The sequence below is a fragment of the Urocitellus parryii genome, chromosome 3 (assembly GCF_045843805.1).
Source record: "Urocitellus parryii isolate mUroPar1 chromosome 3, mUroPar1.hap1, whole genome shotgun sequence".
Lineage (NCBI taxonomy): Eukaryota > Metazoa > Chordata > Mammalia > Rodentia > Sciuridae > Urocitellus > Urocitellus parryii.
In genome coordinates, this window is record NC_135533.1 from 99,643,001 (window position 1) to 99,659,303 (window position 16,303).

The window sequence follows — 16,303 nt, forward strand, 5'->3', positions numbered from 1 at the left end:
GTGTATTTCCTGCCTTTTATTGGAATGATCTATTGATTTACAAGTTATGCCTCTCTTATTATTCTTACAGCGATTGCATTCAATTATCAACCAGTGGTTCTCAACCAAGGTGATTTTGCCCCTCAGGAAACACTTGGTAAAGTCTTAAGCCATTTTAGGTTGTTGGATTGTTGAAAGTGCTACTGGCATCAACTGGGGGGAGCCCAGGGGTGCCACTAAACCTGGTACATAGCATAGTATAGTCTGATAATAACAAATAGTTATCTATCCAAAGATAGCAACAGCACCCAGGTTGAGAAATGCTACGTCAGGCTCATATTTGTTTCCCTAAAGGTATTTATCACTACCTTAGAAGTTTCTAGTCTCTGCTTAGGAATCCAAGTATATTAGCATATTCTGTGCTACAAGAAGGCACTGGAGGAGAGAAGAGTACTGGAATAAGTGCTAAGGACCAAATCGTGGTCTCCACCACAATGAGGAATGTGGCTGTCGACATGACAATATCAAAACAGTATTTTGTTATCCACTCTTCTATTACAGATTAGGATGTAGAAAGCATAGCTACTTTCAATTGATTTCTTAGCAATATCTCTTCTTGTAACAGACTAGTTGTTCTGCCGGTATGGTTCCATATTCCTTTGGTCTTCAAAACTTTCATTTTTCAGACATGGGGACTTTCCTTTATTGTCTATATTCCTTACCTTTTCCTGTACATTTTGTCTTCTGGTCTCATGATTTTCTGAAAAGTTTTCTCAATTAGATTTAACTTCCTAGTCCATTTTCCCTAGAATTTGTACAGTACAGTGGAATAGGAACAGTGATGGACACACAAGTAGCACTTATGGACCGTGGCTTCTACATTGGTCAGTACTCCAGAGGGGGGGGGGAATTCCATGGTTAAATAAAGATGGAAGTCTCTGCCCACCTTGCCCCACTTTTAGAGATTCACAATGTATACTAAAGGTTTGAGAAGCCTGGAGTAGAGTGACTCACTTTATTTTGTTTAATCTGGCCTTCCCTGCATTTTCTTGAGCAAAACAACACTTTTATTTCTCACTAGATTGTTCCAGTTTGGGGAACCATACACAAGGAGTTATGAGAAATTACAAACACAGGAACTCAGCCCTTACCCATAAGAAACATTTATTGCTCAGGGCCTTAAAATATAAGAACAAAAGTTAAGATTGTCTTTCTAGCTAGGTACCTGCACATAGAATCTTCTAGAATGTTCCTTCTCCTTCTTCTTTCTCTTCCTCCTCCTTGTACTTCACCTCCTTCTCCTCCTTGTTTAATTTTTTAGAATTCTTCTTTGTGGACACCAATTCTTCAAGAACTGAAGTTTCCCTTTATATCAGATGCCCTATTAGAATATAGAAGAGTTGAAGCTGTATTTCTCAGTCAAGAGAGAAAATGAATACTTGTTTTAAAGAAACAATATAAAGGAAAAGCCTCATAAAAAGAGAAAGGGACAATGGTTTGTAGGACCTGCCCTGCCATTTTAGAGTCCCTTTCTAGTACATGATAACAGCACTTCTACATCATGGGCTTAGAAAGGTGATAGGCAAGTAAATTGTCCCCATATCTCCTTACCATTTTAGTAAAGTCATAGTGGGAGAATGGAGATTTTTCCAGATTTGATTATCAGAAGGCATGAGTTACTCTGAGAAACCAAAGCCATGTTGTGCTTCTTCTGATGGGCTTAAGAGACCTGGGGGATGGATCGAGTGTCCTTTATAATTGATTATGAGCTCACTTGTCCATTCTGCTCTTAATGGCAGCAGTGTTTCGTTGTCCACTCTTCTATTACAGATTAGGATGTGGAAAGCATAGCTACAGTTATCATTTTTAAGATACATCAGGAGAAAATGCATTCCTCATTTCTTAGGTAAGCTTCACTAGAACTTTCTGGCTAAAATTTTATTAACCTACAAAGATCTTTCCCCTATTATAAACTAGAAGCAGGAGTCAGGACATTACATACCAGAAGAAATAAACATCCAGCAAACGTATTCTTATTTTGAGGGACTTAATACATCTTTTTTGTGTTCTGTACAAAGTGCACAATGACTAAATTTTAAATAGTACTGGTGTAAGCTATTATTAATGGCTTTGCTCATTAAGTATCATGGGGATTTGAAATAGGATGCCCTATTTTTAGCCTAGGCTCTAGATAGAAATAGTGCTTATTAGATGGCCGACACTATTCTGAGACTGCTGCCTATAATAGTTCATTTAATACAGCAAAAATGTTAAGGTGGGTTCTAAGATTATCTCCATTTTGTAGTGAAGAAGCTCAGACACAAAAATTAAATAACCCACCTAAGATCACATAACAATGGTAGATGTAACCTCCTGCCTCAAGGGTGGCTGTAAATATTGCTCCCACAAAGAGATTTCTGCCCTAATGAAGAACATAGGACAAAGAGCCTCCAGGTAGACACCCAGGAACCACATTCCTCATTGTGGTGGAGACCACGATTTGGCCCTTAGCACTTATTCCAGTTCTCTTCTCTCTTCCAGTTCCTTCCTGTAGCACAGAATACACTAATACATTTGGATTCCTAAGCAGAGACTAGAAACTTTTCTAAGGTAGTGATAAATACCTTTAGGGAAGAGGTTGACCTCTTAGCAGAGATGGCCTAATCAAGAATACAGATTGTTTTGTTTCATGTGTTATTTTCATGTGTCATGCATTTGCCAGTGTTATTATTTGTGCCAGGAAAACAGATACTTATCAAAAGTGTCAGTCCCTTAGAATGTGTTGTGCATAAAAATTGTACAACAAAGTATATATTTTTCTCTTTAAAATGTGTTATTTGGCCATTTTATCAGTTTTTTGCAATTCTTCCCACCAACGCCCCCCTTCCTTTTCTCATTTGTGCTTCTATGGATTCCTTGATACTTAACCCATTTTTATACTTTCTGTATTCCAAAGAAATTATCTGTTTTCCTAAACAAATCACCAAATATATTAGAAACTCCTGGGAACAAAGATCATGTCTCATTCACCTGTGTATCACCGGGGTTTAGCAATACCAAGAATGGAAAAAAAAAGTATGCAGTGCATATTATCTAATACATGAATGAACATTCTTCTTCTAGATGTTACTGTTTATGAACACCTGACCATATGTACTAAGGTGAATATTCAGGTGATCAGAGTGGATAAATTTAGGAATATAGCACCTCTTGGAGAATTGCCGTAATGAGGCAAATTTCTACCTGGGTGTGAAACTCATTATATCTGTACTGAAGACCCAGGGAGCTAGAAAAATATTATGCTTTTTTGCAGAAATGAGGCAATTACTGTAAAAGGCATATTATGCAATCATCTTAGTAACCCAAACAGGGCTGTAAGCACACACTGTAAATATAAAGACAGGTAAATTTTGCAAACAAGTGATCTTCCAAAGGATACAAACAGTTCTTGCTGCTAATGAAGCAGAGATGGTGCTCCTTTGCCCAGTCATCTTTGCAAAGAAGGAGCAGCTCAAAATGTGCAATCAACATAGTAGATTACAGGTGCATTTGCCAGTACTCTCATTTACTCCTCTCTTGAAAGGCTGAAGTTTTTACTACCCACTCCTCACTTTGCAGATGAGGAACCTGAGGCTGTAGACATGACAATATTGGTAAATGGCACAAAAATCCTCAAGCTTTCCTTTTTGAACATTATCATTGCCTATTTTCTCAGTCCAGCCAAATGCAGGGTGAAAACCTCAGGGTATCCTAAGAGGAAAAAGGACAGCCATGACCTGTTTCTCTCTCTGCAGAGCCTTGACTCTGGTACTGTCTTCAGTCTCAGATTTGGACACTCAAAACATGGTTTTCCCAAAGGCTCAGATCCAGCTAGCTCAGTTGATTACTTTCTAGTGAAGTGAAAACTACAAAATCCTCATAAAATCAAGGTAAAATTCATATTCCTAGCTTCATGTGCACTGAGAATATGGGGTCTGAAACCAAGGAGGTGACAGTCAACTTGGTCTTTTAGGACCAGTTCACTCCAAGAATGTGGCATTTCTCTCTGGGCAATGGGCTTTAAGACATCAGCAGGTTGCAATGTGATGAGAAAAGAAAGAGCAGTAAATGAAAACCCACAATCACTTATTAGGTGCTCCCAGTACCTCCAAGCAGTAAGATCTTCCCTACCTCAGCCCTCCCCACACTCAGCTTTATTTTCCACCCATGCAGCTCTTCTCATCCTTCAGTGCTCTCTAACCACCCTGTTGGACTTCTTCCTTGTCACTTTGTCAAAGCACCCTGTTCTCTTTCTTCATATCTCTTACTGCAAGTTACAATACTACATTTATTTCTTTGCTTTTTGTTTAAAAGTGTCTTCTTAATTGTTTGTAAGCTTCAATTTATAACCATATTGGTTTTGCCCGATACCATGGCCCTGCACCTTCCTCAGCATCTGGTAGATAGCTGGATCTTAACTGTTGAATGAATAAATGAATGCTTGAATTCAGGAAGGAATGGGAAAATAAGTTCATGGATGAGTCTCATATACCAGATGATTATACTGTCCAGGTCAGAGAAGAGATGATATGGTCAATGAGAACTGGCACTAAGATACAAAGCATGATTAAACATTTTCTTTATGTCTTATCCTCAATCTCAAATGAGTTAGCTGGCAGAATCTTTTTGAAGAAGACTTTCTTTTTTATCTATTCTAATTTGTTATATATGACAGCAGAATGCATTTCAATTCATACTACACATATAGAGCACAATTTTTCATATCTCTGGTTGCACAAGAGTCACACCATTCATATCTTCATACATGTACTTAGAGTAATGATCTCCATCTCATTCCACCACCTTTCCTATTCCCATGCCCCACCCTTTCCTCCCTCCCCTTTGCCTTATCTAGAGTTCATCTATTCCTCCCATGATCCCCACGCCACAATCCCCATTATGAATCAGCATCCTAATATCAGAGAAACCATTTGGCATTTGGGTTTTGGGGATTTGGCTTACTTCATTTAGCATTATATTCTCCAACTCCACCCATTTACCTGCAGATGCCATGATTTTATTCTCTTTTAATGCTGAGTAATATTCCATTGTGTATATATACCACAGTTTCTTTATCCATTCATCCACTGAAGGGCATCTAAATTGTTTCCACAGTTTAGCTATTGTGGATTGTGCTGCTATAAACATTGATGTGGTTGCACCCCCATAGTATGCCGTTTTTAAGTCATTTGGGTATAGACCAAGGAGTGGGATAACTGGGTCATTTAATCTACCTAGTTTTCCAAAGAATCTCCATACTGCTTTCCATATTGGCTACACAAATTTGTAATCCTACCAGCAATGTATGAGTATGCCTTTCCCCCACATCCTCATCAATACTTATTATTGTTTGTATTCTTAATAGCTGCTATTCTGACTAGAGTGAGGTGAACTCTTAGAATAATTTCGATTTGCATTTCTCTAATTGCCAGAGATGTTGAACATTTTTTCATAAATTTGTTGATTGACTGCATATCATGTTCTGAGAAAGGTCTGTTCAGTTCCTTAGCCCATTTATTGATTGGACTATTTGTTTGGGGTTTTTTGTTTGTTTGTTTGTTTGTTTGTTTGTTTTGTTTTGTTTTGTTTTGGTGTTAAGATTTTGAGTTCTTTATATATCCTAAAGATCAGTGCTCTATCTGATGTGTGTGTAGTAAAAATTTGCTCCCATTCTGTAGGCTCTCTATTCACCTCACTGATTATTTCTGTTGCTGAGAAGAAGCTTTTAGTTTGAATCCATGCCATTTATTGATTCTTGATTTTAATTCTTGTGCTATAGGAATCTTATTAAGGAAGTCAGGGCCTAATCTGACATGACGAAGATTTAGGCCTACTTTTTCTTCTATTAGGTACAGGGTCTCTAGTGTAATTCCTAGGTCCTTGATCCACTTTGAGTTGGGTTTTGCGCATGGTGAGAGATAGGGGTAATTTTGTTTTATTGCATATGGATTTCCATTTTTCCCAGTACCATTTGTTGAAGAGGCTATCTTTTCTCCAATGTACATTTTCGGTGCCTTTGTCTAATATAAGATAACTGCAATTATGTGGGTTAGTCTCTGTGTTTTCTATTCTGTACCACTGGTCTATCACTCTGTTTTGGTGCCAATACCATGCTGTTTTTGTTACTATTGCTCTGTAGTATAGTGTATAGTGATGCCACCTGCTTACTCTTGGAGGAAGACTTTCATATATGTTTTCATACATATTGGAGCCATTCAAAGTGCAATGAACTGTGATTATTTCTCTATTTCCAGCAAAGTTGAAGAACCAGCTATGTGATCATTTCCAGGAATGTTGGGTGGGGAAAAGATTCCTGCATTAAAAAGAGGTTGGTCCTGATGGTGTCTTAGCATGCTTCCAGCTCTCTGATTCTATGATTCCAGGTGTTGTTTTCTGCTGTGAGCTGGGAATGACATTCACATCTTTTACCCTTTTTTTCTTTTTATTCCCCCCACTCTAAATAAGCTATTGCCTGATATGTTTCTCTGCTCTACTTTTTTTGTGTGAATATAGATGAAGTCTTGTCTGAAAACTTTCTGGACTATAAGAACCGTGGAGTCAATGGTTCTCATCGGGGCCAGATCATCTGGAAGATTGATGCCAGCTCTTACTTTGTAGAACGTGAGTACTTTTACCATTCTTGCTCAGCCGACATGGCCGATGCAAAATTCAACTGCTCTGTTCTTTGTCTTGTGGTCTCACTTCCACCTAGAAATTTGTCATGTAAAACAGAGAAGTAGATCAAATGAGATCCTTAAAAAGACTTTCCAGTAGTGAGTAATGAGTTCTAGAACAACTGGGTAACAGCCATACAAACCAACCCAGAGGGCTACTCTAATACCAAAGAAAACTGTTCTTCATATTCATCAGCCTCTAGATTCTGGCTCATATCCCCTGACTTTTACTTCAGGCTTCTCCAATTTTGATATGTGGGAGACCATATCTTCTCAACATGTTCCCTGTCAACAAGTTTTACCTTTTCCTGATCCAGTGATTCAAGGCTCCTTAACCATTGCCCCACTATGCTGATAATATTCCACACTTTTTTCATAACCTTTGGCTCTTGCCACAACTCCACAGAATGGGGATCACATGTTAGTAATGCCAGACAAGTTCTTTGACTCCTAATCTACAGACATTTCTGGGTGCATAAACTTGGTGTTGTTTATACTAGCAAAATATTATGCTAAGCAAAATAAGCCAATCCCCAAAAAACAAAGGTCAGATGTCCTCTCTGATATGTGGATCTGAACACACAACAAAGGAGGGGTATGGGAAGAATAGAAGTTCAGTGGATTAGACAAGGGGAATGAAGGGAAGGACAGGGGGACAATAATAAGAAAGACAGTGGGATGAATGTGACTTAACTTTCCTGTGTACATATGTGAATCTCCACATTCTGCACAATCACAAGTTTGGGATCCTAATTAGAATTAGATGTACTCCATGCTAAGTCAAAATATACTGTACTGTCATGTATGTTGTTCATGTAAAAAAAAAAACAAAAAAATAATGATTTACATTTGTTCATGTAAAAAATAATGATTTACATTTGTTCATGTAAAAAGAACAAAAAAATAATGATGAGAATATAATACAATCTGTGCTAAGAAGTTATAATAAAACCATCTCTTTAAAATAAAATAACCGAGTGAAAGCATATTCAAACAGGGTTAAGGAACAATAACCTATTAAAAAACAAAAAAACAACAACAATAAAAGCAAATGGCTTAGAAAAGGCATATTCAAAATAACTGAACACTTTAGAAAAGTAACGTTTTTAAATGTTCTTGTGCAAACTTGAAAAGATTCTTGTCCTCAGTCCACCTGCTGAATTAGCAGTGTCTTGTTTGGGGAAAATGAATGAAAGGGTGGATATTTACATTTTGTATATATATGTCAAATGAGTGACCAATACATTAAGAAACTGTTATTCTATTCTAATAATAGAAGTTGTCAAGTTATAAAAATTGACAAATTTAATTTGTCAAAAGCAAAAATTTATCAAGACAAAGTTTAATTGAGCTTGAAAATGATTAGAATATTAACTCAGGGGCACACATATAAATCAAGTAAATTAAAAAGTTACAATGAATAAGGAGTCTAAGGAGTCTACATGCATTAAAAATTATATATCACATACTATATAAATTTATATTTTTATGTAAAATAATTTTAATTTTCAAAAATGTATGATTGAAAATGGGCCAAATTAACAAGTAAGGAGAATTAGATTTTAAAATGTTCTGATACAGCTATCCTTCATTAACACATCAAGACATCAAAGGTTCTCTTGCTGTAATAAAAATGCAGAATCCAGGCCATTTTCTAGAAAGTTACAGAAGTGTTTGTTATGATCCAAAAATAAGATTCTTCACAATCTCCTGATGGCAATAAACACATTAACTTAATTGATAAATTATACTACCTTAAAATTAAGAATAATTTTGCTAACATTGAACATAGTCCAGATTTTATATATTGAAGTATATAAAAAAAAAAAGGTCACTGTTTCTACTTGGAGGTTAAATTAAAATAATAAAACAAAATGATATTTTCCTTTTATTTTTATTCTTTTTTTCCTCTTTTATTATTTATTTTAATGAGAGTGGAAGTATATTGCATATGACCTGGAGTCTGTAATGTTTTAATAGCATATTTCTTTGGGGGTTATGATTCAATTTAGAAGCAGGTAATTGCTATTGATTTATACAATTTTTTAAATGGTCTGACTAAATCAGATTTTGAAAGTACCACCAAATTAGAAGTATTCTAAAAACATATTTTCTGTACTCTCCAAGGAGTTACATACATGATAAAGACAAAAGAATCATTTCCTATTCTCTGGCATGATTTTTCCTTAGAGGGCCCCTGGGATCTGTCTACAGTAATAATGATGTGATATGAGGTCTGGAGAGATGCAGCGTTTAGCACGACAAAAGAAGGAACCGGTGAAATTTTAACTCTACCCATCCTGATAAAATCCTACAGTGGTGTTTTGTTATAGTAATTCAGTGTTGATTTTTTACTACATGAAGTTGGACTCAGCAGGCCAGTCTCAAACCTTCAGAAGGAGTTAAAGTAGGCCTTGTTGACTGCATACTCCTATCAGAAGTCGGGATCTCAGTCCCAAATCTGCTGTGTATCCCCCTGCTCATCAAACTGTAGTAGGAAGAACCAAGCCGTGTGGCTAGAACAACTGCTCACTAACACCAGTCAGGGGTGCTCCTTTCTCCACCCACTCTTGTGTTCTTATCATTGTTTAGGCACCCCCTTCTCACCTCTGTCCAGGTATAAACAAAAAACTAGAGTCATGTGACTACTGTGCCTTGTCTTCTTGTGGTGTCCCTGGTCTGTACCACCTGTCTACTGCCTGTCTCAATTCTCAAGTCAGTTGATAAGAAGCTGAGGGGCTTTCAGATTCAGCTGCTTCCCCATCTCTACCCTTGATTTCCAGCGTGGAAAAGTGATCTCGATTCATACCAGATTCTCTGAATTTGTCAGAAGAATATCTCTCGAACACCTTTTTCAGCACATCATTTTCCAATCCTTTTCCATCACATCATCCATCTTAGTCTATTCAGGCAACCGTAACAAAACATCTTAGAGAGGATAAGTTATCGATAATGGAAATCTATTCATGGAGGCTGGGAAGTTCAGATCAAGGTACTAGCAGATTCGGTATCTAGTGAGGACTAATTCTCTGCTTCAAAGATAACACCTTGCTGTGTCAAAGAAGGGGCCAAAGAGGATAGAGAACTTCATCCCCTTTTATAAGGGATTAATGTCATTTGTCATCACCCCCCACCAAGGCCCCACCTCTTAATACTTTAATATTGTCAATTAAGTTTTAGTTTTGGAAATTTCGGGGAATACCTTCAGACAATAGCATCACTCCAAATTAAAACAAGAACAAAAACAGAAAAACAGTAGTCCCTGATTATACCTAACAGAAAATCTAAGCTATTGATCCTACTGTAAGTTTTCAATGACCTCTCTCTGAACATAGCAAGGCAGGAGTTACACATGTGAGCCTGACAAAATTGGCCTCATCACCCTCAGCTTCAGCAGATGGCTTCCAAGTGAGAAGTGGTGTCTAAGGGACCACTGTGGCTCATGGATGGTCCCTTAGATTCTAAGCTTCTGGTTTCTTTGTCTATAAAATGAAGATGATCTACTTCCCCATGAGGTTATTCCATGCAAACCACCTGAGAAAGCATGGGTGATTCTCCAGGCATGCACCTGGGACAGAAAGCACTCAGTAAACACCAACTGGACTGCTGTCATTACAAGGCTTTGGACTAGGAATTGTGAGTGTTGCTCCAACACAGCTCAGGGCAGGAATGTACAGTCAGCTTTGATTTCTGCTCTGGAAATAGACATCTTGATGTCTTAGTGACAACTGTGATTTAAATGGCTATATGCTGAGAATTTTCTGTGAGGAAATCCTTTGCAGCCAAATTTGGAGACTGAAGGTCACTGAAGGAAAAGCAGGGCTTCAGAAGAACTTGCTGACTTCCTTTCATTAACATTTCTGACACATGATTTCTCCTCCATGGAAAGGCCAGAAAGACTAGCATTGCAGGAACCAGAGGCAGCCAGCTCCGTATGAGATACAGGGAATTTGTCAGACCACAATCCAGATGGTCAATGTGACATGTTTCTAGAACCTTTTATTTGGATTTAGGCAGGTCTTCACCAGGACTATTCTTCCTTTTGAGTCAATATGACCATGACTGTACTATGGGCTTCCATTTTCAATCATATTTTATTATTTTTTAGCAAGAAGTCGCAATTTGTGGTGCAATAATCTTTTGGTCCATAGACTCTAAGCCCTTCAGAAGGTTAAGTCTATTAAGCATTGAACTGTGCAACATAAAACTGTGACAAATATACTGTTTCAGAGGCTTTCTATTAGGAACACGCATGACTGCTTATAAATATTTGCAAGACAACAGGTATGTGTGTGTGTGTGTGTATGTGTGTGTATACACACACATACACACACACACACATATATATCTTATTTTTAATTATATAACTCCATGGAAATCATGCTAAAGTGAAATCATGGTTAAAGTTGCATTGCATGACAATCATAAAGGAATTCCAGTATTTCTTATATTCTTACTTGTGTGCCTTAAATTTTGAGGAAAGTATTCATGGTTCACAGTAATACTCTTAAATTTTCTTTTTGATCAGTGACCTTTCACCACATGATTTCCCTGGTGTCCTTCCCTCCTAATCTTCTCCAGAAGTCTATCTCTGATCATAACTACACTCATGTTGTCTTTCTTCTAATTTCCTTCAAATTTTGCTTTAGAAAACTAAAAGAAATAATCTTGCTAGGGAAAAGCCTCCTGGGGTGATAGGGGAACGAATCTAAGCTATAAAATCCATAATCATTCACTTGTTAGCAGACCAGAGTGAAAAGGATAGAAATATTCATACACTAATAATTGTGTCCCTTTGATATTATTGCATATCATGCGATATCATATTATACATCTTGTGTGCTAATGGAGTATACAAAGAATATAAAAGTAATTAAAATTAGAATTGCTTAGAGATAGCTTTTTGGACTAGGTCTTCACAAAAGAGAAAGATTAAAGGGCATGGCACTGATAGGCAGAGACCTAAGCAGAGCTGGGCAGAGGAGACACTTCCAAACTGTGACGGATGCAGAGAGCTGTGACCATCTGGCGTTCAGCTGAGAATTATGTGAAAGATCAAGGTGCTTAGATTTAATGTGACATAGATTACCATTGTTACTTTGTTTTTGTTTTGCTTTTAGTTTTAGGATAATGTGATTAAAATGGTACTATTTGTACCATGTAACTTAAAGAAAATGTATCTGCCTTTACTAACCACAGTAATCACAGCTGTAGTTTGCAGCATCTGACAGAAGGCAGGAAGAGGGCTGAGAAGGCCTCTGGTCACTAGCTGGTCATCCTTTGGCTACACTAGCCTTCCAGAGGCAAAACTAAGAGCACAGTGTTTCTAACTGAACAGCGGAAATGAGACAGTGGGGCTGTGACAATGGAGGTCAGGGGTCCAGGTGGGAAGACAGAATACAGGAATAAGGGGACATAGCAGGCTTATCCTGAAACCGTTCAATGTGAGAAGCCAAACTGTTTCAAGCAATCCCTTCTTATCATGTCAAGTATTCCAATACATTTGGGGAGCATTAAAGTCAACCTTCAGTCCATGGGAGTCTCAGTCTCTGAGATTAAATAACAAAGAGTGACTGACCATTATTACGTAAAGATATAACCAAATGATTCAATTCAGATTCACAATACAAAAGGTAATTCTGGCTTCTTGTCAAAATATCTCAGATTCTCCCAACAAGAGGAAAACTCTTAACACAAATAAGTGGTCAAGATCCTATTCACCCATGCTTAGACTTTCCTAGATTAACCTTGAGTTGCCATGCCTCTTAATCTGATAGGGCTGGGAGCCTCCTAGGAACTGTAGGGAATCACAGTTTCAGATCAGGAAATGAGAGTTTCATTCCTGCTCACCAAGGCTCTTGAATTCCACCAGGGATAAGTTAGCCAACTTTCTATCTCTGTAAAGAAAAATCTGAAGGCTGGTGTTGTGGCTCAGTGGTACAGCGCTGGCCTAGCATGTGTGAGGCACTGGGTTCGATTCTCAGCACCACATAGAAATAAATAAATAAAATAAAGGTCTATCAACCACCAATATATATTAAAAAAAGAGAAATATCTGAGATAAGTAACTTATAAAAAGAAAAGTTGGCTAACAGTTTTGGAGGTTCTAGTCCATGATCTATTGGCCCCATTCCTTTAGGCCTGTGGTAAGGCAGCACACCATGGCAGGATGGCAGTGGTGGGGAGCATGTGGTGGAGCAAAACTGTTTGCCGCATGAGCCAGGAAGCAAAAGGGAAGAAAGGAAGGGGCCAAGCCTCTCTTCAAGGGCATACTGTTAGTGACCTCAGGACCTCCCACAGGCACCTTCTCTTAAAGGGCTATGGAGACTCCTAATAATACCACCGTGGGGACCAAGTCTTCAACACATCCTCTTGTGGAGGATATTCAAGGATCAAACTATAGCAAGGAGAGATAGGCACAACTTCTTTCTGTACTTGGCTCTGGTGCAAAGATTGATCACCATCCATGAATTCTGGGTAAATTTGACCAGTGGAAAGAAAGGACTAGCTTTTGGGGGCCAGGTAGAAATGGAAAGTACTGGAAAGGCACTGAGGTGGAGAGTAGTGTTGTGGTGAGTCTGAGGTAGGTAAGAAAAAAAATTACTTAAAAAAAAAAAAGAAATAATCTCTTGAGCTGGGGTGGTAGCTCAGTGGTAGAGCACTTGCCTAGCATGTGTGAGGCACAGGTTTGATTCTTAGCACCGCATATAAATAAATAAAGATCCATTGTCAACTAAAAAAATATTAAAAAGAAAGAAAGAATCTCTTTTCAGTAGTGGTTGTGAGCCTCCATCACAGCAAGAAGGTTTGATCCAAAATCAGGACAGGAAATGCAAGAGAACCAACTCTAACACCTTAAACTATGCAGCAATACAATACATGTTCTCTTAAATTATTCAGAAACAGCTACTTCATTGTGTAGGAATAATTATATAACTTTCCTGAGAATTATATTATCATAATTGGAGAATATCAAAATGTATCTGTAAAAATTGTAAGTAAATGTTACATGTGGTATATAAAAATCTATTAAAAATAATATATAAGCCATCCAAATTAGGAAAGAAAATAAAACCAAGTGCCATTTGTTTTCAATGAAGTTTCAAATTCAGTACCAAGGGACTGATGCCTTAACTTTTGAAGGAGACGACATCCTTTATTTATTGTTGCAAAACTTCTTTAATAAAAAGGATTTTTTAAAATTTTAAAAAAGAAAAGAAAAATTCTGGGGAAGGATCCTGTGGCCCAGAGGTTCTAGGCAGTGTAGATATGGGCTTACAGAGCACAGAAAGCTCCTGAAATGCTCTCTGTGAAGAAACATCCTGATTAGCCTTGCATTCTAGACATTTTGTCTTGGCAGCAATGTGGAAAGTGCACTGAAGTGTCCTAACCCTGTAAGCCTAAGACCAACAGGAACTATGGCACAAAAACAGGTGAGAAATAGGGAGCCCATTAAATGAGAAAAAATGGAAGAGGATGAATTAGAAAGAGGCTGAGGTGGTATCTTAACATGGTTTGGTGAGGAGCTGGATATGTGTGTGAGGGAAGAGTAAATCATAGAAGGAGCATTGGCCTGGTTATATAGATCATGATCCTAGTCTAAAAAAGACATATTAATTTGAAAAAATAAGATGCCAAATTGAGGTTTAAGTGTCTCTGGGGAAGAATGCAGTAGTCAGATAAATGGCCTTGGGTGCTCATGAGAAGGACCTGGCTTAGAAAGAGATGGGAAAGGAACAAGTGACGTTTGAACTGAAGTACTTTGTTTAGGGAGAGCATAAAGTAGTGTTTCTCAAAATGTGGCCTATTGAAAACTGCAGGGGATTCACACAAGTACTTATTGGATGTGCAGATTCTATAGGCAAGAGCCTGGGTTTAGCTATTTGAGGTTAGTAGCACCATGAAAGAACCTAGGAGGGAACCTCACTGTGCTTTCAAATCCATGACCAGAGAATAACAGTCATTGTGTTAGTCCGCTTTCCATTACTAAAACAAATCCCTGAAACAGCATGATGGGTTGAGGTCCATGAAGAGTCAGAAAGGATCATGATCTAGAAAATGGTTGAGGAGTCAGGCCTTTTCCAGAAGCACTTAACCAACTAGGGACAGGATGCCCGGAAATGTGGGTGGAGCAGCTGGAAGGTGTAGGATAGAGATGAAGATATGGGAAGAAATGTGCTTCTGCTGACCACTCTACAGTGCCCTTTTCTTAACACGAAGGTAAATAATAAGAAATTAGAAAAACATAAGAGTGATTTTAATCTCTGTAAACATGATAAACTTAGAACTCTCAAAAAAAAAAAAAAGAAAGAAATTCTCTTCATCCCTCTCAAAGCACTCTATACACAAAATAAATCTCCTTTGCACAATATTTAGCCAGGGTTGCTGAGGTCCTCCTTATCTCTGACCCATAGAAGGTTTCTACAATATAAGGAGAGAGAATTATGCCTGTTTTTATTTTTATAAGATGGGTACACATGATAGCTTCCTCCGAAGGCCTGTGGTAGGTGAGGGCAGCAAGAGACCAAATTTGGTAGGCGTGTATGTGGGGCAGACAGAGGACACTGACCTACCTAAGATGCTGTGTCTGGACCTGCAGCCAGGTGGGTAAGGCAGTGTCTGAAGGGCATGGCAAGCTGATCACCACAGTGTCCAATTAGACAGACAGACATAGCAGATGGGAACAAAGGTGGCTCCGGTCATTCCAGGAGGGTGACCCATGCTCATCCCTGGGAATCTGTACATCAGCCACAAGATCTGACCCTGAGCTATGGTGTAGGTTAAGGCTGTTATCCTGAGTAAAATGATAATAGTAATTCCAGCACCTAAACATCTCTGTTTTCCTTCTTAAGCATCACCCTAAGGACATTAAACATATTGCCCCATTTAATCTTTATAAAAATCCCAAATAGCTGATCTTTGTGGATGAGGGACCTGAGCTACAGGAAGTTAGTACAGCTGGTGCAGTAGTCACAGGTAACACACAGTTGGTAGGACAAGGGTTTGAACCAAGGCAGTTTTCCTTCAGAGCCTGCTTGTCATCCCCATTATGTCCCCATAAAACCAAAATAGGCCAGTAAGGGCACCCACTGCTAGGATGGAGATTTGGTGCAAAACCCTAGTCTTATGGAGGGTTGGGGTGCTGCCTTATATACTGGAGATAACTTTGAAGTAGGAGTTATTCCTGGGGCTTTACCTCCCTAGTATGGTTGGAAAGGAAATTATTTGGACGTGAGATTGGGAAACCCATTCCTCACTGTGCTCTCAAATCCATGACCAGAGAATACAGTCATTGTGTTAGTCAGCTTTCCGTTATTCAAACAAATCCCTGAGTTAATCAACTTATAAGTAGAAAAGATTTATTTTGGCTCACAGTTTGGGAGCTTTCTGCCCATGAAGGATTAGCCCCATTGCTTTGGGTCTGTGGTGTCATAGTGTGGTGGGAGTGTGTTGGGGAGGAAACCTATGGCCAGGTGTGAAAGAGACTATCCCCTTAAAGGGGCACATCCCCAGTGTCCAGAAGACTTCCCACTAGGCCCCAGCTTTATTATTATTATTATTATTATTATTATTATTATTAGTTGTTGTTGTAGATGGACAAAATACCTTTC

At 38.3% G+C, this 16,303-nt stretch overlaps 1 protein-coding gene across 1 annotated transcript in view; it reads left to right on the forward strand.

The window, feature by feature from the left end:
• Hecw1 (HECT, C2 and WW domain containing E3 ubiquitin protein ligase 1) overlaps nt 1-16,303 on the forward strand; it is a 287,449-nt gene that overhangs the window by 64,034 nt on the left and 207,112 nt on the right. Inside the window, exon 3 of the mRNA XM_026410640.2 lies at nt 6,532-6,639. Coding sequence (XP_026266425.2) covers nt 6,532-6,639 — 108 coding nt within the window. The remainder of the gene's footprint in view (nt 1-6,531; nt 6,640-16,303) is intronic.